General features: G+C 46.5%; 1 protein-coding gene across 1 annotated transcript in view; it reads left to right on the top strand.

Annotated features, from left to right (window-relative positions):
• TXNDC16 (thioredoxin domain containing 16) overlaps positions 1-27,307 on the top strand; it is a 196,347-nt gene that overhangs the window by 107,961 nt on the left and 61,079 nt on the right. The window contains exons 13-15 of the mRNA XM_030215380.1: positions 10,966-11,112; positions 15,211-15,270; positions 25,767-25,935. Coding sequence (XP_030071240.1) covers positions 10,966-11,112; positions 15,211-15,270; positions 25,767-25,935 — 376 coding nt within the window. The remainder of the gene's footprint in view (positions 1-10,965; positions 11,113-15,210; positions 15,271-25,766; positions 25,936-27,307) is intronic.

Below are 27,307 nucleotides of genomic sequence, written 5' to 3'. Positions count from 1 at the left end.
CTCTCCATAGTGAGGTGTGAGCCACAACATCACCATGAGAGTACTTTAATATCATGTTTCACTGTAATCCCTACTATCTCCTCACAACTACACTTAAGGTATAACAAAGGCTCAAGGGTGAGTATAAACAGGAACAGTGATAAAGGGCATCCCTCCTGAGTTCCATGGGCCACTGAGAAAGATGCGGTGTATATCCCATTCACTAGAAGGGCTGCATGAGGGTCCTCATATAAAGTAGCAATAGCCTGAAAGTACCAGCCAGCTATGCCCACATGCCCTTAAACTAAGTTTAATCATAGCAGAGTAGTCCTCCACATGCACCCTAAGTTCCTACCTAAGGTAATATCAGAGTTCCATCTGAACCAGTTGATTGCTTGCCAACATTCTTTCCCTGACCTCATGCCCATCCTGGCAAGAGCACCTTGCACACCTTGGACTAGAAGTGACCATTGGCCTATTACGTGGAGCAGACAAGGCTCCACAGACATTCTGCCCAACTTTTTGTTTATTTTGATCCCAACAGGATGGGGGTCGCCATCGGAAAATGCAGAATCTCTAATTGGCTGGCAGATTTCATTTTTTTCACTTATGCCTAAGCTGGGCTGACACTGGGGGGTCATGTCAAGGCTCATAGTGTCAGACCATGGCTGCGTCGGTAGTTTACATGAGAATTAATGGCCTGCTTGTCCTCAGAGAAAGCAAAGATACTTTCCTGTAGCAGTCCTTATAGTATGCAGGTCCCTGGAGCAGTTTTAGTGGGTGCAGTGCACTTCAGGCAGGCAGACCCAGGCCCATCCCCCCCCCCCCCCCTACCTGTTACACTTGTGTGGTAAATGTGAGCCCTTCAAAACCCACCACAAACCCACTGTACCCACATGTAGGTGCCCCCCTTCACCCCTTAGGACTGTGGTAGTGTTGTATAGTTGTGGGTAGTGAGTTTTGGGGGGCTGAGCACCCAAGGTTAAGGGAGCTACGCACCTGGGAGCAATTTGTGAAGTCCACTGCAGTGCCCCCTAGGGTGTCCGGTTGGTGTCCTGGAATGTCAGGGGGACCAGTGCACTATGAATGCGGTCTCCTCACACAACCAAATGGCTTTGATTTGGTCGTTTCTGAGATGGTCGTCCTCAGTTTCAATTATCGCTGAAAATCGGGGACGACCATCTCTAAGGTCGATCTAAATGTTAAGATTTGGCCGTCCCCGACCATATTATCGAAACGAAAGATGGACGCCCATCTTGTTTCGATAATACCCGCCCCTTCGCCGGGATGTCCTTAGGAAAACTTGGACGCCCCTTTCAATTATGCCCCTCAGTAGGTTCTAAAGCTGGAAGAAAAGAACCTGAGCTCCAGTGAACAAGCAAGGTGAAGAAAAGAAGCACAAAGAAAGACCAAAGTAAACATAAGTCTGCACCTCCATATACAGCAAAGGAAATGACCTTGAGAAGTCACTGAGTTTAGTCAAACTTATCTTTTCTAGAGACTAGTTCTGGGTGTCTACACCTGAAAATCATAAAATAGATCACAAAGAATCAATTCTTAAGACATACACTATAAAAGAAAGTTATAACTATAGAGTAAAGGAAAGATAAGGTAATTTGGTCAATACTTATCTGATGGTTTCACTGTTGTTCCAGAGCGGTATTACTTTACCTGCTAAAAGAGACTTAAAACTGTTGGTTAAATTGTTCTGCATGAAGAATTGTTTGAATATATGTTTATGCAACAAAAGAACCAATTTTGTTAACACCTTTTCTATACCCCAAATTGGGTTTAAAATATAGAAGTAACTTATACTTACCATCTGTCTGGTTGCTGGGTCTCAAAATCTTTTTAGTTTCCATTCCTCTCCATAGTTTAGAACTTTGGAGACAATTTTAGTCTAATTGTCTCTGAGCTCAGGGGTGAGCTGTGAGCTTGAGGTTTTCGGCCACGGGTAATGGTAGAGCTTGCAGGGCCCTCTGAGACTCAGCAGCTACATTGAACTTAATAGCAGCTTATCGACTTTTCTCTAAGAACTTGTCCAAACCTGTTCTAAACCCAGATATGTTAACTACTTTTACCGCATCCTCTGGCAATGAGTTCAGGGCTTAACTATTCTTCAGCGAAAACATATTTTCTATTTGTTTTAAAAGAATTGTCACGTAGCTTCATGGAGTGTCTCCTTATCTTTGTACTTTTTCAAAGACTAATCAGTTGATTCATGTTTACTCATTCTACCTCACTCAGGATTTTGTAGACCTCTATCATATTCCTCCCTCAGCTGTCTCCAAGTTGAAGAACCCTAACCCCTTAAGCTGTTCCTCATATGAGAGGAGTTCCATCTCTTTAATCATTTTCGTTGCCCTTTTTTGAACGTTTTCTGATTCTGCTATATCTTTTTTGAGATACGGCGGCTAGAATTGCACACAGTACTCAAAGTAAGGACACACCATGGAGTGATACAGAGGCATTATAATATTCTTCATCTTATTTTCTATTCTTTTTCTAATAATACATAACATTCTGTTTGCGTTTTTGGCCATTGCTATATACTGAGCAGAACATTTCAAAATATTGTTCACAGTAACATCTAGATCTTTTTCTTTGGTAGTACTCCTAATGTGGAACCTAGTACAAAGGTGGCGGACCTCACCAGGGTGGTGATAGGTCACCTTCCTCCTCCAAGACAGCAAAGGAGCTGCCCGATTGGAGGTGGGACTTCTCTATTATGTACCTGTAAGTCTCCTCTATATACCTCTGTGTCTGCCTCAGCTCCTCCAAGTCTAAAGAGATTGTACTCATTCTCTGAGAGCTAGGACCTCTTTGCACCAAAGGCACACATGTAATCTCTCGCCAACTAGGAGATATCATACATGTGACAGTACAAAAGACTGGATAACACCTGTCTCCCTGCTGGACTGCTGTCTGCATCTTAGTATTAGTGAGTTGTTTAATTATTTAAAAGTTGTACTAGGGCTACTGGGACTAATAAAAAGAGTCTTTATGGTATATGCTTATATTTAGTGTTTACTTCTCAGCAAGTGCAAATAAATGTGACCGACTGAGCAAAAGGGGACCAAAAGTAGGGTTACAAATAACAGAGAGAAAGGCTGTATAAATGTTTTGAGTTTGCTATTTTTCAAATGCGTTTTTCTGAAAAATGTACTTTTTTATTGATATTTCTCATTTTTTTAAAGACGTAATTAGTTCATACCTGAGACTGAAATGTTGCAGGATTATGCAGTTGATATCCCTTTATCTTGTGGTATAAGTTATTCATCTAACTTTTGGTCCCTTTTCACTAAGCGAGTCACAAATTGTTTAGGACAAATCACTTTTGGATGAAAATGCCCTGCAATGACAAACCACCTCCTTGTTCTTAGAAACAGAGAGTCATGATGGCAGATAAGGGCTGCCAAATGGCCCATCCCGTCTGCCCTTCCTCAGTAACCACTAGCTCCTTCTTTTCCTAAGGGATCCCACATGCCTGTCCCACGCTTTCTTAAATTCTGGCACAGTCCTCGTCTCCACAACCTCCACTGGGAGGCCATTCCATGCATCTACCATCTTTTCCATGAAATAGTATTTTCTTAGATTCTTCCTAAGCCTATTTCCTCTTAACTTCATCCTATGCCCTCTCATTCCAGAGTTTTCCTTCATTTGGAAAAGGCTCATCTCCTGTACATTAATGCCACTGAGGTATTTAAACATCTCTATCATATCCCCTCTCTCCTGCCTCTTTTCCAGCATATAGATGTTGAGGTCCTTAAACCTGTCCCTATATGTTTTATGACAGAGACCGTTTACCAATTTGGTAGCAGCCCTCTGGACCAACTCCATCCTGTTTATATCTTCCCATAGGTGCGGTCTCCAGAATTGCACGCAGTATTCCAAATGGGGCCTGACCAGAGACATACAAGGGCGCTATCATCTCTTTTTTTTTCCTGCTGGTCATTCCTCTCCTTATGCACCCAAGCATCCTTCTGGCTTTGACCATCGCCTTTTCTGCCTGCTTGGCCACCTTAAGTTCTTTGGACACAATCACCCCAAGTCCCGCTCTTCTTTCATACACAGAAGCACTTCACCCCCTATACTGTATTGTTCCCTTGGATTATTGTAACCCAAGTGCATGACCCTACATTTCTTAGCATTAAATCTTAGTTGCCAATTAAGAGATATGTCAGGGTGGGCGAGGAATAAGATTAAACTAGGCCTTCTAAGCTATCTACTGGCTATCTTTTAATGATCTAGACCAGTGTTTCCCAAACGTTTTACTATTTTGGAACCCCTAAAATATTTTTTCATACACCGAGGAACCCTCAATTTATGTAAACACATTTCATAATCTAATTTCTTGGGGAATCCCTGAAGAGAGTTTGAGGAACTCAGTTTGGGAATTGCTGCTCTAGGCTGTAACACTTAAGTTTAAATCTATGGCAGAAATTTTAAAGCCTGTGCTGCTATCTATTGGCTGTCTTTTAATGCTCTAGGCCAGGGGTTCTGAACCCAGTCCTCAGGACACACCAAGCCAGTCAGGTTTTCAGGACACCCACAATAAATGAGCATGAGATAGATTTGGTACAGTGGAAGCAGTGCATTCAAATTTATCTCATGCACATTTATTGTTATCTTGAAAAACAGATTGGCTTGGTGTGTCCCGAGGACTAGGTTGAGTACCCCTGCTCTAGACTGTAACTATGGGAAAATGATTTTTAGACTATTTAAACAAAGTAATAAGGTTTGTTTTTGAAGGTGTTCGGACCATTTTTATTAATAAATCTACAAATTCTCTTCTATCCCAATCTCTAAGGGGGTGTTCTACAAAATCTTAGCTTGAGTTATCTGAAGCAGGGCCCATAGGAATAAAATGGGCCCTGTTGCAGATAACTCGAGCTAAGCTTTAGTAAAAGACCCCCGAAGTCACTAAGAGGGGCATTTTCGAAAGAAACGTCTAAATCAGAATTTGGATGTTTTACAAAGATGTCCAAATTCCAAACAGTTAAGAAGGTCATTTTCAAAAAAGATGGACGTCTGTCTTTTGTGTTCGAAAATACTATGGACGTCATGTGATTTGGACGTCCTTTTTTTTGGTCCATTTTCGAACAAAAGATGTCCAAAACAGAGGAGGAGTGGCTTAATGGTTAGTGCAGCGGGCTTTGATCCTGGCAACATGGGTTCAATTCCCACTGCTGCTCCTTGTGACTTTGGGCAAGTCAAATGCACAAGAGGCATTTTTGGATATGACATCTAAGTCTGAATTTGGACGTTTTTTGTAAAACGTCCAGAATCAGAACAGGAAAGGTCATTTTCTACAAAAAAAAGTCTTTTCCTTTTGAAAATGCTGTTTGGAAAAATGTTTTGTGATTTGGATGTTTTATTTTTTGGTCCATTTTCAAACATAAATCCAAATGCAAAACGTGCAAAATGCACCAGAAAATCCACAATATAGTGAAACCATTCACATGTTCTAAGTGTGGTAAAAGCTTTGGTTGTAATGTCAATCTCAAAGTGCATCAGCAAGTCCACACAGGAGAGAAACCATTTGCATGTATAGAGTCTGGTAAAACCATTTGAATGTATAGAGTCTGGTTAGAAGGTAAACCTCACAGTACACCAGAGAATACACACAGGAGTGAAACCATTTACATTTCCTGAGTGTGGTAAAAGCTTTGGTTGGAAAGAAAGCCACACATAGCATCAGAGAATCCACACAGGGATAAAACCATTTACATGCACTGAGGAGGTAAAAGCTTCAGTTGCATTGGGACAGGTAATTAGGGAATGTACACTCTTGCTATGAAGTATGGAAAAATAGCACTCTGGTATTTAGATATATGTAATGAGACCTCCTTTTTATCTATAGATCTGAATTCAAAGCCCAAATTTACTGATAAACAATAGACACAAGGCTCAGATTTATAAAAAAAATAGAAAGCTTGGCATTAAGTAGAATAGTGGAAAAGTAACATCCCAGGAAAGCAATAGGGCATCCTTGGGGGCACTGCAGTGGACTTTATAAAATGCTCTCAGGTACACATCTCACCATTGCTCCCTTACCTTGTCTGCTGAGCCCCCCAAAACCCACTACCCCCAACTGTACACCACTACCATAGCCTTTACAGGTGAAGGGTGCACCCAGGGCCGTGCCTAGGGTCTCTGGCGCCCCCCTGCAGACTATCAGTTGGCGCCCCCCCCCCCCCCCGTGAAAATGATCACGCCCCCCCCCCCCCCATGAAAATGATCGCTCACCACTTGCCACACTGAAAGGAATTGTCAGCAATATTCTTAGAAACAAATTGCTATACATTGCAAAATAAGATAGCAGATGTAAATTCTCAAAGTGGACATATTCCAAACGCTAAAATGAAAATAAAATAATTTTTTTCTACCTTTGTTGTCTGGTGACTTTCTTTTTCAATCATGCTGGTCCAGTATCTGATTCTGCTGCTATCTGTCCTCTTAACTCTATTTCCAGGGCTTCCTTTCCATTTATTTCTTTACTTTTCTCCTTTCTTCTTCATTTCTTGCTCTATATCCATTTCCAGCAATTTCTCCTCTCTCCCTGGGTCCTGCCCTCCCATCCATGTCCATTCTTGTCCCTCTCTGTCCTTCCCTCCTCCATCCATAGCCAGCAATCCTCCTCTCTCCCCTCCCCTCCATTTCCAGCAATTTGTCCTCTCCCTGGGCCCCCATGTCCATCCTTGTCCCTCTCTGCCCTTCCCTCCACCATCCATAGCCAGCAATCCTTGCCTCCTCTATCCCCTCCCCTCCATTTCCAGCAATTTGTCCTCTCCCTGGGCCCTGCCCTCCCATCCATGCCTCTCTGCCCTTCCCTCCGCACCCTGGGGCCTTTAAATCTTTTACTTCTGGTCGCAGCAGCGAAATAAAACAAATACAGAAAATAAAATAATACCATTTTATTGGACTAATGCATTTAGCTTCCAGAGGCCAAAATCTCCTTCCTCAGGTCAATACAGTATAGTGCTGTTACAGTATCCTATCCTGATCTGAGGAAGGGGGTTTTGTTCTCTGAAAGTTAAGTCAAAATGTATTAAAATTAGTCCAATAAAAAGATTACCTTATTTAAATGTTCTATTTATAAACATTTATTAGCACAGCTAAAATACTATATCCTAAAGCAAAATAATAAAAATATATATTTACAGTTTGTTGTCTTTGGTTTCTGCTTTCCTCATCTTCTTTCCACCGTCTTCCTTCCATCCAGCATCTGTCTTCGCTCTCTCTATGCCATCCAGTGTCTGCCCTCTCTAATGTTCCTTCCATCCACATCTGCCCTCTATTTCTGCCCCTTCCATCCACCATCTGCCCCAGTCTGCCATCTCTCTCTCCCCCTTCCATCCACCATCTGCCCTCTCTCTCTCCTTTCCCTCTAGCATTTGCCCTCTATCTCTGCCCCCTTCCATCCACTGTCTGCTCTTTCACTCCCTTCTATCCACTGTCTGCCCTTTCTCTCTGCTCCTTCGATTCACCACTTGCCCTCTCCCATCCATTCAGGGTCTGCCCTCCCTCTCACTCCCCATTCCATCCAGGATCTATCCCCCCTCTCTCACTGCCCCCTCTTTTCGGCTCCCAGTTCCCACCTGCGGCTGCCCCTAGTTCCAGATCCATTGATTCTCCCATCCACCCCTGCCCCAGGCATGACCCCATTCTCCCTCCTGCTCACTTTTCAGACCCCAGTTCCAGCTCCATGCCCCTTCTCCCATCTGTCTCCCACCCAGTCCCTTCTGCCCATCCGAGTCCTCCTCACCCCATCTGTCTCCCACCCAGTCCCTTCTGCTATCCAAGTGCCCCCCCCACCCTCACCCCATCTGTCTCCCACCCAGTCCCTTCTGCCCATCCGAGTCCCCCTCACCCCATCTGTCTCCCACCCAGTCCCTTCTGCTATCCAAATGCCCCCCACCCTCACCCCATCTGTCTCCCACCCAGTCCCTTCTGCCCATCCGAGTCCCCCTCACCCCATCTGTCTCCCACCCAGTCCCTTCTGCTATCCAAGTGCCCCCCACCCTCACCCCATCTGTCTCCCACCCAGTCCCTTCTGCCCATCCGAGTCCCCCTCACCCCATCTGTCTCCCACCCAGTCCCTTCTGCCCATCCGAGTCCCCCTCACCCCATCTGTCTCCCACCCAGTCCCTTCTGCTATCCAAGTGCCCCTCACCCTCACCCCATCTGTCTCCCACCCAGTCCCTTCTGCCCATTCGAGTCCCCCTCACCCCATCTGTCTCCCACCCAGTCCCTTCTGCTATCCAAGTGCCCCCCCACCCTCACCCCATCTGTCTCCCACCCAGTCCCTTCTGCCCATCCGAGTCCCCCTCACCCCATCTGTCTCCCACCCAGTCCCTTCTGCTATCCGAATGCCCCCCACCCTCACCCCATCTGTCTCCCACCCAGTCCCTTCTGCCCATCCGAGTCCCCCTCACCCCATCTGTCTCCCACCCAGTCCCTTCTGCTATCCAAGTGCCCCCCACCCTCACCCCATCTGTCTCCCACCCAGTCCCTTCTGCCCATCCGAGTCCCCCTCACCCCATCTGTCTCCCACCCAGTCCCTTCTGCTATCCAAGTGCCCCCCACCCTCACCCCATCTGTCTCCCACCCAGTCCCTTCTGCCCATCCGAGTCCCCCTCACCCCATCTGTCTCCCACCCAGTCCCTTCTGCTATCCAAGTGCCCCCCACCCTCACCCCATCTGTCTCCCACCCAGTCCCTTCTGCCCATCCGAGTCCCCCTCACCCCATCTGTCTCCCACCCAGTCCCTTCTGCTATCCAAGTGCCCCCCACCCTCACCCCATCTGTCTCCCACCCAGTCCCTTCTGCCCATCCGAGTCCTCCTCACCCCATCTGTCTCCCACCCAGTCCCTTCTGCTATCCAAGTGCCCCCCCCACCCTCACCCCATCTGTCTCCCACCCAGTCCCTTCTGCCCATCCGAGTCCCCCTCACCCCATCTGTCTCCCACCCAGTCCCTTCTGCTATCCAAGTGCCCCCCCACCCTCACCCCATCTGTCTCCCACCCAGTCCCTTCTGCCCATCCGAGTCCCCCTCACCCCATCTGTCTCCCACCCAGTCCCTTCTGCTATCCAAGTGCCCCCCACCCTCACCCCATCTGTCTCCCACCCAGTCCCTTCTGCTATCCGAGTCCCCCCCCCACCTTCACCCCATCTGTCCCCCACCCTCACCCTGCCTCGTCTTCTCCCTGCCACCCGGTCTTTAAAAAGAAATTGCCGACGCGATAGCGAGCACAGCACCTCATGTGGAAGTAAAAGAAGCGAATCCGATCATCTCATTGGGCCTTCCTTCACTGTCCCGCCCTAGAGGAAATAGGAAGTTGCGTCAGAGGAGGGCGGGACAGTGAGGGAAGGCCCAATGAGATGATCGGATCCGCTTCATTTACTTCCACACGAGGTGCTGCGCTCGCTATCGCGTCGGCAAATAAATTTAAAGGGCTGGGGGGGGGGTGCCAGGATGAAGAGCAGCGGGAGCGGCGGCACCCCCCTTTCTGGTGACACCCGCGGCGATGAAAAGATTTAAAGGCCTCGGCGGCGCGGGGCGAGGGTAAGCACCGCAGGCGGCGCCCTCCAGAGGTGGGCGCCCCCCTGCGGCGCTTACCTCGCTTACCGCATCGGCACGGCCCTGGGTGCACCAATATGGGTACAGTGGGTTTCTGGTGGGTTTTGGAGGGCTCACAGTTTCCTCCACAAGTGTAACATGTAGGGGGAGGTAGAAGCCTGGGCCCACCTGTCTGCAGTGCACTGCACCACTACTAGATTACTCCAGGGACCTGCACGCTATTCTAATTGACCTGAGTATAACATCTGAGGCTGGCAAGTAATATTTTTAATCACATATTTTTGGGGTGGGAGGGGGATAGTGACCACTGGGGGAGTAAGGGGAGGTGATCCCCTAGTCCCTCCAGTAGTCATCTGATCATTTGGGGCACCTCTTGTGTGGAGTAGAGGAGTAGCCTAGTGGTTAGTGCAGCAGACTTTGATCCTGGGGAAGTGGGTTCAAGTCCCACTGCAGCTATTTGTTATAAAAACAGGTCTAGCTCAAAACGTCTAAGTTTTAGTCTTGGACATCTTTGTTTGTTTCCATTATTGCTGAAAGATGTCCATGTCTTAGGAACGCCCAAGACTCGCCTTGAACACGCCCCTGGCACGCCCCATTGAGATTTGGACGTCCTTCTGATGGACTTTGGAGAAAGATGTCCAAAAAGAGGTTTCGATAATACTGATCTGGACGTTTCTGTGAGATAAACGTGCAAATGCTGACTTATGTCACTTTTTGAAAATGAGCTGGTAAAGCACAGAGCAAAGTAATGTTTAATTAACCAGAAAGATGTCCTCTGAAAACTCACTCAGAAAAGTTGAAATGTAGGAATTAATCAGATATGTATATGTAGGATGCCATTGCCCGTGTTAGTCCTTATTGTGTAAGTGTTACAGTGGCACCTGTGGCAACACAATTCTAACTTTATCTGCTCAGATTTTACTTTATTCTTCTTTTAACATCTTTTCGCATGATAGTGTCCTTCTACTAAGCTTTAGGAAAAAGGCCCTGCGTTAGCGGCAGGGGCTGTTTTTCCTGCGTGCCAGTGCCCTTTTATACCGCAGTGGGTAAAAAGCCCCCAGACAAACATGGCCATGCAGTAAGAGAATTCTTACCGTGAGGCCATGTGATGGGGAGCCCTTACCGCCACCCATTGAGGTGACAATAAGGGCTCCTTAGGTAACCTGGCTGCCGATTATTACCAGGTTACCACTGCGCAAAACATCTCCGAGGGTTTTCTTTTCCCCCCGGAAATGTCGCATGCTTGGGGTGGAACTACCGCCGGCAGCTGCGTTGGTCCGGTGATAGTCCCAATTTAGCATTCGGTAAGCCTGCATTAGGCTTACCGATGCTTTGTAAAAGACCCCTGATGTGACAATTGATACTTACCTCCAGCATGTTTCTGTATAATGTTTCAATCTTTAGATGTTCAAGATGATCAGGTGGCAGAAGCAGTCCATAGAAATAAAAAGACAGAACTTGTTTTAGAGCTGGTGCCATCACTGACAGAGAAAACATTTCATACTGTTATCGCTGGAACTGACCATGCTGTGGTGCTCTTTTATGCCAGCTGTAAGTACTGAGTAATGCTTATTATACTCCATGCTAAAGACATTTTATTCTTGCATATTTCTTAGGGACCTGTTTACTAAGCCGCGCTGTAGGTGTGCTAACATTTTAGCGTGCACTAATGCTAGAGACACCCATAGGAATATAATATTATTTTAGTGCATGCTACAAAGTTAGCGTGCCTCCAGCGCAGCTTAGTAAACAGGGCCCTTATTTTGGCTGATCTTGTTTTATAATAGCCACTTCACTTTATTGTTGCAGCCCACCCAATTAACTATGTACATATTTGTTTTACTGAATACACCGCACAAGTTTTATACCAAAGAAAATAATGAATTAATTTAAATACCTTTAATTGTATGACTAATTGTGATTAAAAATGTAATTCCAAAAACTTGAATCAAAATGGAGCCCTAATTAAAATAATAATTACTTTCCCACTGGAGCTCTTTGTGACTGAGCAAGTCACTTAAACCTCCATTGCCTCAGGTGCAAAATAAGTACCTGTATATAATATGTAAACCGCTTTGATTCTAACTAGAGAATGACATGGGGATGGGGACCCCCAGTAACCGCGGGGACGGGGCTGGGATGGGGACAGAGCCCGTGAGGACGGGGACAAACTTTGTCCCCGTGTCACTTTCTACTTTGAAGCCTGTTAATTAACTAGACTGTTATTTATGTTTGATTGATGCAGACAACAATATTTTTATTTTTTGGAAAAACAAGCAAACATGCTGGCCACAGCTAGCAAACTTTTTATGGGGGATCCTGTATATCCTGCTACCAGCACATCTTCTAAGAACACATCTTATGTTGCATGAGGGACTGTGGAAGACAGGAGAGCTACATTGAATCCTGAGATTGTTGATGACTTATTCATCCACAGATTAAAAAATCATAACAGTGCTTCATAGGGAATATTTCTCAACCCTAGGGCATACAGAACTGGTTGTATTTTGTACCTCTGGACATTTTAACAGGGTGGATTAGGATTTCTTGGGGTAGTAGAAGTCAGCTGTTGTTGAGATTGGAAGGGTAGAGGGTGGTGGTGGGAGGGTTATTATAGCTGCTTGTTGTTATTATTGTTTTCTATTTGTAATTTATACACAATAGTTGCACAGCATATTGTTCTTTTTTATACTTTAATAAAAAGATTTAAATATAAAATCATAAGTGTTCGAGGCTTCTGCAGATGAGAACAGAGCCCACGGGGATGAGACGGGGACAGAACCTGCGGGGACGGGGCGGGGAAGGAGATAGGGCCTGCAGGGATGGTGATGGGGTGGAGACAGAACCCAGACAATTTTATCCCTGTGTCATTCTCTAATTGTAACCAAAGAAAGGCAGTATATCAAAGCCCACCACAATTCCCTCCCCTAAAGGATTGATAATCTCCCTCCCTTCCACCCCCAGGTCCAACATCTCTCCCTTTCTCTTCCTTCTCTCCCTCTTCTGTTCCCCCTGGTCTGTTATCTTTCTTTCCTGGGGTCCATTATCACTCTCTCCCCTCCTTTCCTCCCTCCCATTATCCAGCACCTCTTCCTCCCCTCCTCCACCCCCATAAGCAGCAAAACAAACTTGTTGGTGAGCAAAAACAAGATCTCTGGTTGCTGGAGCTCACTGCCTCGGCCATAGTTTCCACCAGTGGCCCCTCCAATTCTGCTTGCGGGTCTGCAGCTCACTCTCACCCTCCACCCAGGGTTTGGCATCTGTGCCCTCCCCCCACCCATCTGCCTTAAAGGTGGTTTTCTGTTAGTCCGTGCTAGCATTATGCATATGCTGCCTGTGGCCCGCTTTGAAGCTTTCCCTTTGGCCCGTCCCACCCATGCAGAAACAGGAAGTGATGTCAGAGGAGCCAGGATAGGCCATAGGGAAAGCTTTGGAGCAGGCGGCAGGTAGCATGTGTGCAACGCTGCCGGGGACCAACAGAAGACCACCTTTAAGGTAGACTGGCAGCAGGTGTGTGTGTGGGGGGTGATTTTGAATCACATGGGGGGGAGAAGGATGCTGGATTGTGCTGAAGACAGGGGTTGGGAGTGGAAGAGAGCAGAAGAGAAGCTTGGGCAAGACAGGAGATACTGCAACGTGATTAGTTTTAATTGTGATTAATAATGCATTAGTTGCAGATTTAACTGCAATTAACTTGCAGTCCTATTTTTAATAATATATAATGAAAATAAAAGGCTAGCTTAGAATTGTCATTTTTTAATGATTTGTATACAGATGTATGCAGCACTTTACAAACATGTCTTAGAATCGAAAGCAACGATATCTTAGTATTATGCCCAAGATTTCATCATATAACTGCCATATGAGGTTGGCAAGGCAAGTTGCTGACTACCCTGTTTATTATGTTAGTGTTTAATCATGAAAAAATGGAGCCTATGTAGAGTTCCAGATGTGGTTCTGGACACCTTGTTGGGTAGACTGGATGGACTTACAGGACTTTATCTGCTAACATTTACCATGTTACTATATATATAATAGGACGATTTTTGCTTCTTGGATCTTATAGTCTAGTAGACTGATAAGACAGGCAAATAAAAGGCTTAGAGAAATTGACCGAGAACTACTAAACCAGATGGATTTGGGATTAATCAAGGAAGACGAAATTAAATTGAGCAAAATTGCAAGAGTACTAAGGGGTTAGGTGAAACACTTAAAAGAAAAAGTGCTTAGGTGGAGTTCAGTAGAAGGTAGGAGCTGCTTAATGTAACTGGGGAAAACTGCAAAAAAAAAAAAAAAAAAAATCAGAACTCTGGCTATAGCACAGTCTATAAGAGAAATCCAAAGACTGGGGAGGAATTCCAGACATCTACGGAGAGCAGAGACAGGAGGGCCCTTTTTGCAAGCTGGTAATTTTTTTTTTTTTTTAATTATAAGTTTTCAAATACAATCAAGGCAACTCTTGATAAACAGAAATCATCCCTTACAAGAATTATACACAAAGAAAAAAAATTCTTCAGGAAATTAAAAACAAGATAAGGGAATAATATACCACAATACTTTGGAAATTGAGGAAATATGGGTGAGGAGACAAAGAAAATTTCTAGTTAGCAGGAGACATAAACTAGCAGTAAAAAGAAAAAAAAGGAAATTTTATTAAATCTAAAACTGGCTGGTAAATTTTAAAACTATGCCTCTTCAGTTATCCTTACTGTCTCACACATCACCTAGATATGCAGTTCCAAGAAACCTATACTGTAAGGCAACATACAGGATATTGGAGCTTTCTGTGCTAGTAAATCCTAACTTGGAAAATTGGTCAAGTTATTTGCTTTTTTTTTTTTTTTTGCTTGTGTCGTTCCTTTGTGTAACTTGTATATAGTGAAATAAATGTAATAAACTCAGCATGTTTTTAAACACAGACTGTCATCGGATGTTAGACTGGGATGTTAAATGCCAGGCCAAACTGCTGGCTGCTTGCAATTATGCGGGTCCTGGGCAATATTTGGCTGAGACCTGTATAAATGCCTTTGTCAGTTTCTTTATCCCTCCAGCCAATTAACAACCCCCCTCTCCTGAATACCCCCCTTCAAGACCAGGCCCTCTTGGGGCCTGCATACATCCCTGGTAGTCTAATTGGGGGTATGTGGGATGGAGCCATCCTCACTCGCCCCTTGCCCCTAGCGGCTTCATGGCTGCTGCAAACTCTAGCAGTGGTCCTGTGGTACTTTACTTACTTTATTAGATTTATATCCCACATACGTCTGAGTCAAGCACTCAGTTCTGTGTGGCTTACATTGAGTTAATCATAAAACAGTTACAGTTGGGTGCCTCTATTGTTTAGTGCGTGCTTAGTTTTAGCACGTGCTAAAAATGCTAGCACGCCTTTATAAAAGGACCCTTAGTTACCGAACAAATTAGCCATGTGTATTATGTATGTTTTTCAGTCTTCTATAGTAATGGGTGTTGAGATAAATTCAGAACAGATGCAATAAAATTTAAAAGCATTAAGAAGAAATGTCACTATGAAACTGAAGGTTAAAATTACTATGGCTATTATTTTGGAACTTTTGCTCTTACTGAATTTTTTTTACAACCAGAATATAGTATGTATAATAGAATCATAACTATTATTTCTTTTTTTATATGTAGGGGAACCAATGTCCTTGGCAGTTTTGCAGTCCTTTGTAGAAGTAGCTATGAAGTTGAAAGGTATCATATCCTTGTTTCATTTTTTTTTGTTGACTGTCTAGCATATTTTCAAAGCACTTAGCCTTCCAAAGTTCCATAGAAACCTATGGAACTTTGGAAGGCTAAGTGCTTTGAAATATGTCTGTGTGTCATGCAGAAGTCAGGGCCATCAAAAAGGGTGATTGGGGCTGGCAACTGTCCAGGGTGCCAGTTGGCTCAGCGACTAGCCTGGCAGCAGTTCAGTACACGACCATTATTTTGTCAGTGTTCAGCTTGTCTGCCGAGGATATGGAGAGCTGCTAAGTGCCAAGTAACATGATAGAACTTTGAGGAAGGAGTTGGGAATTGTATAACATTGTTTGACTTGCATGCATCAGAACCACTGAATTTTTTTCCTGTGTTACTCTGTCTTTAATCACAAAGTCTGCATGCCAGGAGTTTCTGTACTCTGGATACTGTGGGGAGTCACAAAGCAGCCTGGAATGGAGAAACATGGCAAAGTAGTTATTCCATAAAAGGACATATCATCAAATGGAATACCTTATCTTTATAATCCTTTGTGTACCTTTCTGACATTTTGAAGGGTCTTTAAAAGTCAACAGGTCTTCTAAAGTTTAGTTTAGAAGTTACAACTGCTTTATCATTAAAGATCCAATTCTCAGCAAGCCCTAGTTTTGCCTCATTTCTAGGACATTTTGTCACTGTAATGGTCAGGTGGAAAATATAAAGCCCAGGAAAAACTGACTTTTGTTGTCACCAACCAGATAGCTTCAAGAAAGTGGCAGAATATAAATAGACAATACTGAGAATCATATTTTCAAACTTGTTTCTTAGATTCTCTTCATGGAAAATCTCTCTTAAAAATAGAACTGAAAATACTGCACCAGCATTCAACAAATCTTTTTATTTACTGCATAAAATCAGTTTCATTTTGTTTTGATCAATTCTGTAGAATTTTATGGTGACTAGTGAGGGAAAAAACACAATGAAGAGGGCACACTCTTCACAAAGCAAACAAGCAAAAAACAGGCAGCGAAGAAGCCGAGAACGGAAGGGCTATCGAATGCAGTAGTATCTGCGGTCATCTGTAGGTGTTTATGTTTTAATCATTTTTATTAACAGAACTGACATTTCAAGCTAAACATTACACCAATCAGCATATCACATATGTTCATAGCATTATGACTTGAAGATCTTTTTGTTTTTAAACTTTTATACCCCAGCTCCCCATCCCCCGACTTGACCTTTTTCATCTTACTCTTTCCGGATAAGATTCCCAATGGTGAGTCAAAGTCGTTTCCTTGTCCCACCCTACCACCCTACCCTTCCCATTAAACCCCTTCTTTGACTAGTCAAAATACATTCACTCCACCAGTACTGGTTAAACAATTATCTGTTCATAAGGCGGCTTCGAGCAGCCGGTGTCAAGGTGTCCAAGAATAGATCTGTAGGTGTTTATAGCATACTATTCAAATGTTGTGTTCTCATGTGAAGTAGATCTAGTCTGTTGTCTAGATTTCTAGCCTTAGCACATGCTTACAGACTCCGGACACAAGCCCTGTTGTCTTAATGAGGGATACATAATTTGTGGAATGGAGAAGTAGCCTAATGGTTAGAACAGTGAGCTGAGAATCAGAGAAGCTAGGTTCAACTCCCTCTGCCACTGCTTGTGATCTTGGGCAAGTCACTTCCCCCTGATACAAATTTAGGTTGTAAGTCCTCCTGGGACAGGAAAATAGCATGTTTACCTGAATGTAACATGCCTTGATCTACAGGGAAAAGTGTGTGCTAAATCCAAATTTGCCATCTTGTATTGTTTTAACAGCAACAGGGAGAAAAGAGAGAAGAGGCAAAAGTCAGTGAAGTTTGGCCACACCAGACTTAACTGTACTACACTGTAGACCCCATACAATGTGACTTGACGTAACACATAAGTACGTTAGTATTGCCACACTGGGACAGACCAAAGGTCCATCAAGCCCAGCATCCTGTTTCCAACAGTAGCAAATCCAGGTCACAAATACCTGGCAAGATCCCAGAAAACTCAATACATCTTATGCTGCTTATCCCAGAAATAATCAGTGGATTTTCCCCAAGACAATTTAGTAATGGTCTATGGACTTTTCCTTTAGGAAGCCGGCCAGACCCTTTTTAAACCCTGCTAAGCTAACCACCTTTAACACATTCTCTGGCAACGAATTCCAGAGTTTAGTTACACATTGAGTGAAGAAACATTTTTTCTGATTCATAATAAATTTACTACTTTGTAGCTTCATTGCATGCCCCCTAGTCCTAGTATTTTTGGAAGGAGTAAACAAATGATTCATGTCTACCCGTTCCACTGCACTCATTATAGACCCAGTGGCGTTCCTAGGGGTGGGCGGTGGGTGTGGTTCGACCCGGGTGCATGCCGCTGGGGGGGGGGGGGGGGCGCCGCCGCGGCGCATGCCTGTCCTTCGTTCGTTCCTTCCATGCTCCCTCTGCCCTGTAACAGGTTACTCTCTGTTCCGGGGCAGAGGGAGCATGGAACGAACGAAGGACAGGTGTGTGCGGCGGCACCCACCCTCCAGCGGTGTGCACCCGGGGGGGGTCTTTCATGGGGGGGGGGGGGGGGGGTCCTTTCGGGGGGGGGGGGTCGCGCTGCATCCGGGGGCGCCCCGGGTGTCAGCCTCCATAGGAATGCCACTGTATAGACCTCTATCATATCGCCCCTCAGCTGTCTCTTCTCCAAGCTTGAAGTGCCCTAGACGCTTCAGCTTTTCCTCATAGGGAAGTCATCCCATCCCCTTTTTCATTTTCGTTGCCCTTCTCTGTACCGTTTCTAATTCCACTATTACTTTTTTGTATTTCTTATAATGTGGTTTAATTAGATATTACACTGTAGACCCCATGTAGTACAAATTCACTTATAACATGGTCAAATATGTTAGATCTCTGCACCTGTTATATGTGGGATCTACAATGTATATGTTTTCACACATAAACATCAGTAATTCCAGAAGAACACTAAAAATATCCCATAAATGATTTTATCAGGTTTCAAGTTTATTGTAGTTTTACTGTCACGCCCTATTGGGGTACCTTCAGGGCAGCTTACGATCTAAAATATAGTAGAAAATAAACACTATGGTAAAAAAAAAAACCTGTAGTCCTGATTAAAGGTAGGAGGAGAACTACAATAATTGATAGGATATATTTCCATGTTCAATTCACATATTCTTAAACCTTACTACTACTATGTTTATATCAGGTTGTAATATTCTCCATATAATACTTTATAATTCTATTTTCTCAGAGGACAAGCAGGCTGCTTGTTCTCATGACTGGGTGACGTCCACGGCAGCCCCCTCCAACCGGAAAAAAGTCTCGTGGGAGGTCCCGCACATGGGGCATGCCCACCGCGCATGTGTGGCCGTCTTCCCACACATGCGCGACCGCTCCTGCTCAGTTTTTTGTTTTCCGCGCTTGGAGAGAGACTGCATTGCGTCCCTCTCTGTGTCAGCCCTTGGAAACCGGTTTAGCGGCCTTGTCCGCTTTTTCTTTGTTTAGTGGCGCCATCCAGCAGCTTCAAAAAGTGTGGTCGGTGCAGCTGGCAGATCTTGCTTTCCGACACCCACACTTGGTGCCTTCAGTGCCTCGGGCCTGTGCATAATCCCAAAGCGTGCAACTTGTGTCTCGGCTTAAAGAAGCGGTCACAGGTAGCGAGACAAGCTCAACGGGACCGTATTTTTGGAGCTTGCACCAGCCCTTCGGTGTCGACGTCAGCAGCATCGGCACTGGTGGCGTAAACTTCAGCACCGGACATGGCATCGACCTCAGGAGTACAGGTACTACAGGCCCAACGACCACCTCTCACTGGGAGCAGTGAGCAGCCGAGTGGGCCTCCACCTACCTCGGCGGTTCCTGCTGTGCAGAGCCCTCGGGACCAACCCCTTACGGACCCGACCCCGAGGAGGCGTGTGGATTCCATGTCCTCCTCGTTGGTACCGCAGAGCGCCGATGACGTGCATCGCAAGAAGTCAGCTAAGAGGCATCGTCATCGGTCGCCCCCTTCACACGGTACTGGGAGCTCCGGGGCATCGAGAGATTCGGCACCCGAGAAGCGTTGATGCCGGGAGGACCGCTCCCTCTCCATCCAGGAGGTGTCAGTGTGTCGGTCGTCGGGCAGTCCGGTACCGTCTCCTGGCCCCGTGCAGATTCGAGCACCGACTCCTGCACCAGCCCCTTAGCCTTTCCCGACAGAGACTCTGGACGAGCGCCTCCAAGCCATTCTTCCAGGTATCCTGGAAGGGCTGCTGCATTAGTCGCTCCCGGTGCCAGGGGTGCTTGCGCCCTCGGCACCGTTGACGGAAGCACTGGCTGGCTCTGGCCCTGTGATACGGTCGTCGACACCGGTACCACTTGCGCATCAGTCTCGGCCGCCGCTCAGGTGGAATCCCCGTCGATGTTGATGGAGGGAGCTTCGTCCCTGCCGGCGCGGGAGTCCACCTCTCGATGCCATCATCGAGGACGTGGTTCCTCTGAGTCGAGACGGGCCTGGTTTCGGACGGAGGTCAGGGAGCTCATGTCCGACACCGAGGAGGAGGCCTCGTGGGGGGAGGAGGAGGATCCCAGGTATTTCTCTTCCGAGGAGTCCTGTGGTCTTCCCTCTGACCCCACTCCTTCACTGGAAAGGAAGCTCTCGCCACCGGAGAGCCTTTCCTTTGCCTCCTTTGTTAGGGACATGTCCGTGAGCATTCCCTTCCCTGTGGTTACTGTGGATGGGCCGAGATGCTCGAGGTCCTCGACTATCCATCACCACCTAGAGAGTCTTCCATGGTACCATTGCACAATGTCCTGAAGGAGACATTGCTTCGGAACTGGTTGAAGCCCTTATCTAACCCCACCATCCTGAAGAAAGCGGAGTCCCAGTATAGGGTCCACACTAACCTGGAGTTGATGAGGACTCAGTTGCCACACGACTCCGCGGTTGTGGATTCTGCTCTCAAGAGAGCCAAGAGTTTGAGGGATGCCGCCTCGGCGCCCCCGTGGCGTGAGTCTCGCACTCTGGACTCTTTTGGGAGGAAGGCATATCATTCCTCCATGCTCGTGACCAAGAATCCAGTCTTACCAGCTCTACACGAGCATTCACATGCGGAATAATGTGAGGCAACTGGTGGACCTGGTTGATAAGCTTCCGCCGGAGCAGTCCAGGCCTTTTCAGGAGGTGGTCAGGCAGCTGAAGGCGTGTCGCAAATTCCTGTCCAGGGGTATTTATGACACTTGTGACGTTGCATCCAGAGCTGCTGCCCAAGGTATAGTGATGCGCAGACTCTCATGGCTGCGCGCCTCTGACCTGGACAACCGGACCCAGCAGCGGCTGGCGGATGTCCCTTGCCGGGGGAATAACATTTTTGGTGAGAAAATCGAGTAGTTGGTCAAACAGCTCCACCAGCGGGAAACCGCCCTCGACAATCTCTCCCACCGGGCGCCTTCAGCACCTACCTCTTCAGGTAGGCGATTTTTCAGGGGAAAGAAGACTGCTTCTTACGCTTACACCAAGCATAGGTACAATCCTCCTTCCCGGCAGCCTTCCCAGGCTCAGCCCCAGCGCACTCGTTCACGTCAACAGCATGCGACCAAGCAGGCCCTTCAGCTCCCCAGCAAAAGCAGGGGATGGGCTTTTGACTGGATCCAAGAGAGCATAGCTGCCATACAAGTGCCCGTTCTGGACAATCTGCCGGTCGGGGGGAGGTTAAAATTTTTTCACCAACGCTGGCCTCTCATAACCTTCGACTGGTGGGTTCTCCAAATAGTGCGGTGTGGGTACGCCCTCAATTTGATCTCGACTCCGCCAAATTGCCCGCCGGGAGCTCAGTCCTTCAGCTCCCACCACAGGCAGGTACTTGCAGAGGAACTCTCCACCCTTCTCAGCGCCAATGTGGTCAAGCCCATACCACCAGGGCAAGAAGGGCTGGGATTCTATTCCAGGTACTTCCTTGTGGAAAAGAAAACGGGGGATGCGTCCCATCCTAGACCTGAGAGGCCTGAACAAATTTCTGGTCCGAGAAAATTTCAGGATGCTTTCCTTGGGCACCCTTCTCCCCATGATTCAGAAAGACGATTGGCTATGCTCCCTGGATTTAAAGGATGCTTATACCCACATCCCGATACTGCCAGCTCACAGACAGTATCTGCGATTCCTGGGGACACAGCATTTCCAGTATTGTGTGCTGCCCTTTGGGCTCGCCTCTGCGCCACGGGTGTTCACGAAGTGCCTAGTGGTGGTTGCGGCTTCACTATGCAAGCTGAGGGTGCGGGTGTTCCCTTACCTTGACGATTGGCTGGTGAAGAGCACCTCGGAGGCAGGAGCTCTACAGTCCATGCAGAGGACTATTCAACTTCTGGAGCTACTGGGGTTTGTGATAAACTACCCAAAGCCCCATCTCCGCCCAGTCCAGCAACTTGAATGCATTGGAGCCCTGCTGAATACACAGACGGCTCATGCCTATCTCCCCGAGGCAAGGGCGCAGACACTTCTATCCCTCGCTTCCTGGGCCAGCGCGTCCCAGCAGATCACAGCTCGGCAGATGTTTAGACTCCTGGGCCATATGGCCTCTACAGTCCATGTGACTCCCATGGCACGTCTTCACATGAGACCAGCTCAATGGACCCTAGCTTCCCAGTGGTATCAGGCTACGGGGAATCTAGAGGATGCAGTCCGACTGCCCGCCAGTTTTCGCACTTCACTCCGCTGGTGGACGATTCGATCCAATTTGATCTTGGGACGCCCATTCCAAATTCCTCAGCCGCAAAAGGTGCTGACGATGGATGCATCCCTCCTAGGGTGGGGAGCCCATGTCGATGGGCTTCACACTCAAGGACTGTGGTCCCTCCAGGAATCTGGTCTACAGATCAACCTCCTGCAGTTGAGAGCGGTCCGGAACGCGCTGAAGGCTTTCAGAGATCAGCTGTCCTTTCAAGTTATACAAATTCGGACAGACAACCAGGTTGCGATGTACTACATCAACAAGCAGGGGGGCACCGGTTCTCGCCCCCTGTGTCAGGAAACCGTCGGGATGTGGCGTTGGGCTCGCCAGCATGGCATGCTTCTGCAAGCCACGTACCTGGCAGGCGTAAACAACAGTCTGGCCGACAGATTGAGCAGACTCATGCAACCGCATGAATGGCCGCTCAATTCGAGTGTGGTACGCAAGATCTTCCAGGAGTGGGGCACCTCCTCGGTGGATCTTTTCGCCACACAGACCAATCACAAGCTGCCTCTATTATGTTCCAGGCTGCAGGCCCACGACAGGTTAGCGTCGGACGCCTTCCTCCTGCATTGGGGGAACGGACTTCTGTACGTGTATCCTCCCATAACTTTGGTGGGGAAGACCTTGCTGAAACTCAAGCAAGACCGCAGCACCATGATTCTGATTGCGCTCTTTTGGCCCCGTCAGATCTGGTTCCCTCTTCTTCTGGAGTTGTCGTCCGAAGAACCGTGGAGATTGGAGTGTTTTCCAACCCTCATCACTCAGAATGAGGGGGCGCTTCTGCATCCCAACCTCCAGTCTCTGGCTCTCATGGCCTGGATGTTGAGGGCATAGATTTTACTGCCTTGGGTCTTTCTGAGGGTGTCTCCCGAGTCTTGCTTGCTTCTAGAAAGGATTCCACTAAGAAGAGTTTCTTTTTCAAGTGGAGGAAGTTTGTCGTCTGGTGTGACAGCAAGGCCCTAGAACCTCGCTCTTGTCCTGCACAGACCCTGCTTGAATACCTTCTACACTTATCGGAGTCTGGTCTCAAGGCCAACTCAGTAAGGAACCATCTTAGTGCGATTAGTGCTTACCATTATCATGTAGAGGGTAAGCCTATCTCGGGACAGCCTTTAGTCGTTCGGTTCGTGAGAGGTTTGCTTTTGTCAAAGCCCCCTGTCAAGCCTCCTACAGTGTCATGGGATCTCAACGTCGTCCTCATCCAGCTGATGAAACCTCCTTTTGAGCCACAGGCTTCTTGCCATCTGAAGTACTTGACTTGGAAGGTCATTTTCTTGGTGGCAGTCACTTCAGCTCGGAGGGTCAGTGAGCTTCAAGCCTTGGTAGCCCATGCTCCCTATACCAAATTTCATCATAACAGAGTACTCCTCCGCCCTCACCCTAAGTTCCTGCCAAAGGTGGTGTCAGAGTTCCATCTGAACCAGTCAATTGTCTTGCCAACATTTTCCCCCCGTCCGCATACCCACCCTGCTGAACGTCAGTTGCACACATTGGACTGCAAGAGAGCATTGGCCTTCTATCTGGAGCGGACCAGCCGCCACAGACAGTTCGCCCAATTGTTTGTTTCTTTTGACCCCAACAGGAAGGGAGTTGCTGTTGGGAAACGCACCATCTCCAATTGGCTAGCAGATTGCATTTCTTTCACTTACGCCCAGGCTGGGCTGACTCTTGAGGGTCATGTCACGGCTCATAGTGTTAGAGCCATGGCGGTGTCAGTGGCCCACTTGAAGTCAGCCACTATTGAAGAGATTTGCAAGGCTGCGACGTGGTCTTCAGTCCACACATTCACATCTCATTACTGCCTCCAGCAGGATACCCGACGCGACAGTCAGTTTGGGCAGTTGGTGCTGCAGAATCTGTTCGGGGTTTAGAATCCAACTCCACCCTTCTAGGCCCAGTTTTATTCTGTTCAGGCTGCACTCTCAGTTAGTTGTTCTTCGTAGGTCAATTTTTGTTATGTCCTCGCCGTTGCGAGGCCCAATTGACCCTGTTTGTTGTTTTGAGTGAGCCTGGGAGCTAGGGATACCCCAGTCATGAGAATAAGCAGCCTGCTTGGCCTCAGAGAAAGCGAATGATACATACCTGTAGCAGGTATTCTCCGAGGACAGCAGGCTGATTGTTCTCACCTACCCTCCCTCCTCCCCCTTGGAGCTGTTATTTCTTATTCCTTTGCTTTTTACTTATCTGAGCGGGAGCGGTCGTGCATGGGCGGGAAGACGGCCGCGCATGTGCGATGGGCGTGCTCCACGTGCGGGACCTCCCGCAAGACTTTTTTCCGGTTGGAGGGGGCTTGCCTGGACGTCACCCAGTCGTGAGAACAATCAGGCTGCTGTCCTCGGAGAAAACCTGCTACAGGTATGTATCATTCGCTTACTATGTAAGCCGCATTGAACCTGCTGTATGTGGGAAAGCGCAGGGTACAAATGTAATAAATAAATAAACTGTTCAGGAGATAGCAGAAAAAATGGTTTGAAATGCTTAGAAAGAACAAAAGCAGGCAAACCCTAAAATAGCCCACACACAGGAGGATGTAGCCTAGATGATGATTGTGGAAAATATGATGCAAGCAGTAGAAGTAGCTTTGGAAAGTAAGTTTGACAAGTTTTATATCAGGTCATCTATCAAATTTTAACTGCAAACATATAGGCCAGGTAGAAACATGAATATTGATAGCAGAGGATGAACTTAAGATTTTGCGTCATAAAGTTGAAGAGTTGCAGCGATCTTTGAATGAAAAAAATGAGATATTGGAAGACTTTAAAAAAATGAATACAGCTGAACAATTTACAGTTCTCGGGCAAGGTATATGAGTAGCTTAGTGGTTAGAGCAACAGGCAGTGAACCAGAGAGACCAGGGTTTGAATCTCATTGGCATTTTTATAGCCTTGGGCAAGTCACTTAACCCTCCATTGCCTCAGGTTGTGAGCATGCTGTGGACAGGGGAATTACCTAGTTTTATTGAATGCAACTTGCCTTGAACTACCAATGGAAAGGCATGAGCTAGAATACTGAAAAAAAAAAAGAAATATATATATATGAATAACATGGTAGGTAATGAACTAACATGCTTGTTGGAAACATGGCACATCACATAGATCTTTTGCTGATACTTTATTCAGTGCTTGCAGTATAAGATTGACATTTTTATCACTTTACTTTCTTGAGGTCTATTTTGCACTAATCCAGCAAAATTCCTCAGTGCTATTAATTTATTAGTGTCCAGTATTAGTTTTTCTACCTTTGCTTTCTACATGGAGAACTTCATTTCTGATGATCTGATACATGTATATCTTAAGCACAAAAAAAAAAAAGGAAAAGCAACCCTACATATAAAATCCAAGCAGGAAAGAGTAGGGATGTATGAACAGCCTTCCAATCCAACCAAAGAGATATAGTATTATTGAAGATATTTTATTGGTAAATATGCAAGCAGACTCGACATGGACTCGTGTTTCGGTGCACAGTGCCTGCCTCAGGAGTAATGTATCTTGAACAGAACTTGCTTTGTCACAATATGTCAAGCAAGAACCACAAGAGTGCTACAGCTGCAGGAATATAGTGTCACGCATCTCGTAACCAATCAGTACTGCAAATACCATTAAACAGCGCTGTTTAGTTCAAATTATTTAAGGTTTGAACTGTGGGTAGCATTCATGAAGGTTTTCTGTAGAAGCAAATATTAAAATGAAACTAATTTCTTGAATAGTTACAGTTAATAGCTGAAAAATTATAAATATTTGAAACACATTGTGTCTCCTTCTCTAGAAACAGCTGATGTTTTACTGAGCAGAGTTGACTGTGCTGAGTGGCCTGATGCCTGCAAGAAACAAAGTGTCACATATTTCCCTGCTATAAAGATGTACTCCTATGGAGAGAATCCATCACTTTATACTGGGATGTTGGGTACAAAAGATCTGCTCCGGTTTATTATGTTGTAAGTATTGTAATTAGGTCATTTTTCTTTGAAGATTACTATATTTTTATGCATATATGGCTAGATTCTATATATGGTGCCTGAGAAATCCACAAGGTAAAAAATTACACCTAGGCGCATCTTAGTAAAAATACACTGGTACAGCACGCTCACATATATAGCGCGCAAGGGGTAGGCATGGTTTGTAAAAATTTATATAGTGAGTGATTATATCTGTAAAAATATAGTATTACTCATACTTTGTTGATCTGTCATAGAGAAGTACCTTTATGAACTGCTTTGATGAAAACATTCATATTGATGTAAAACACTTGTAGGCCTACCATTTTGTAATTTACTAAAACAAATATGTAAATCTAGGTTATGAAATTTTGAGTTGACACTTAGAAGACAAGAGATGAATGAGGTGAGCTTACTGCATATTGAAGTAATGTGAGTTATTTTGTATATCTTTAAGGCTTGGTCTCAGTGGTGTGCTGGAGCCGGCTCGCACCGGCGCTGCAGAGCCGGTTGTTCATTTTTGAAGAATTTTGCGAATCGGTTGTTCAGCTGTCAGCAGGGACAGGACAAAGTTTTTTTTCCCCCCCCCCCTACAAATTACAGCGGGAGGCTGGAGGCACGCATGCTCAAACACACCAGCTGTCACCTGATATTGGTGCATGCATGGTGTGTGGCAGCCCTGCCTCCTCGTGCTGCATTGGCAAGGTATTTGTGTGCTCGTCACTCGTGGGCTGCCTGGTTCACCTCAGCAGCGCTCAGCTGGTCGTGGAGCCCTACACCGTCAGCAAGCAGCATACCCTGCCTCTGGTAAGAATTATTTTAATCAGACTTGTTGCTGGGCTGGGGGGCTCGTTTGTTGAGGGAGGACAGATTTGTAGTAGTAGTGAAGTGGTTGGGGGAGCATTGTCCCCCGGCCGCCCCCCCCCCCCCAAAAAAAAAACCCCACTTGCTGCACGCACCGTCCGTGTTCCGATTTTCTCTCCCCTGCTGCTCTTCCTGCTGCCCCATGCATTTTAAGTTTTATTTTGTCCCTTCGGTTTCTCTCTTGCCTCTCGCATCCACTCCCTCTCTCCCTCAACCTCTCTGCCCCCGCCTGTCATTGTCCACTTCTCTACCGTACCTGTAGTAGCTGCAGGCGGTGGTTAGAACAGGTCAGGATGCATTGCCAGCGTCGAGGTCCTTCTGCTGCCACATCCCGCCTACTCTGATTCAACTTGCTGTTTCTGCGTAGGCAGGACGCGGCAGTCAAAGGACACTCGGGAGTTGGGACCAAGGAGGTTTGAAAGAAACTGATGAGTCTGCTGTGCTGCCTATCTACTTCACCACGGTAAGGAAGCCAGTTTGGTAAATCTCTGTTTTCACTGCCCCCCCC

This window comes from Microcaecilia unicolor, chromosome 9 (genome assembly GCF_901765095.1).
Source record: "Microcaecilia unicolor chromosome 9, aMicUni1.1, whole genome shotgun sequence".
In the NCBI taxonomy this organism is placed as follows: Eukaryota; Metazoa; Chordata; class Amphibia; order Gymnophiona; family Siphonopidae; genus Microcaecilia; species Microcaecilia unicolor.
Note: the sequence above shows the minus strand (reverse complement) of the source record. Positions and strands in the feature narration are given on the sequence as shown.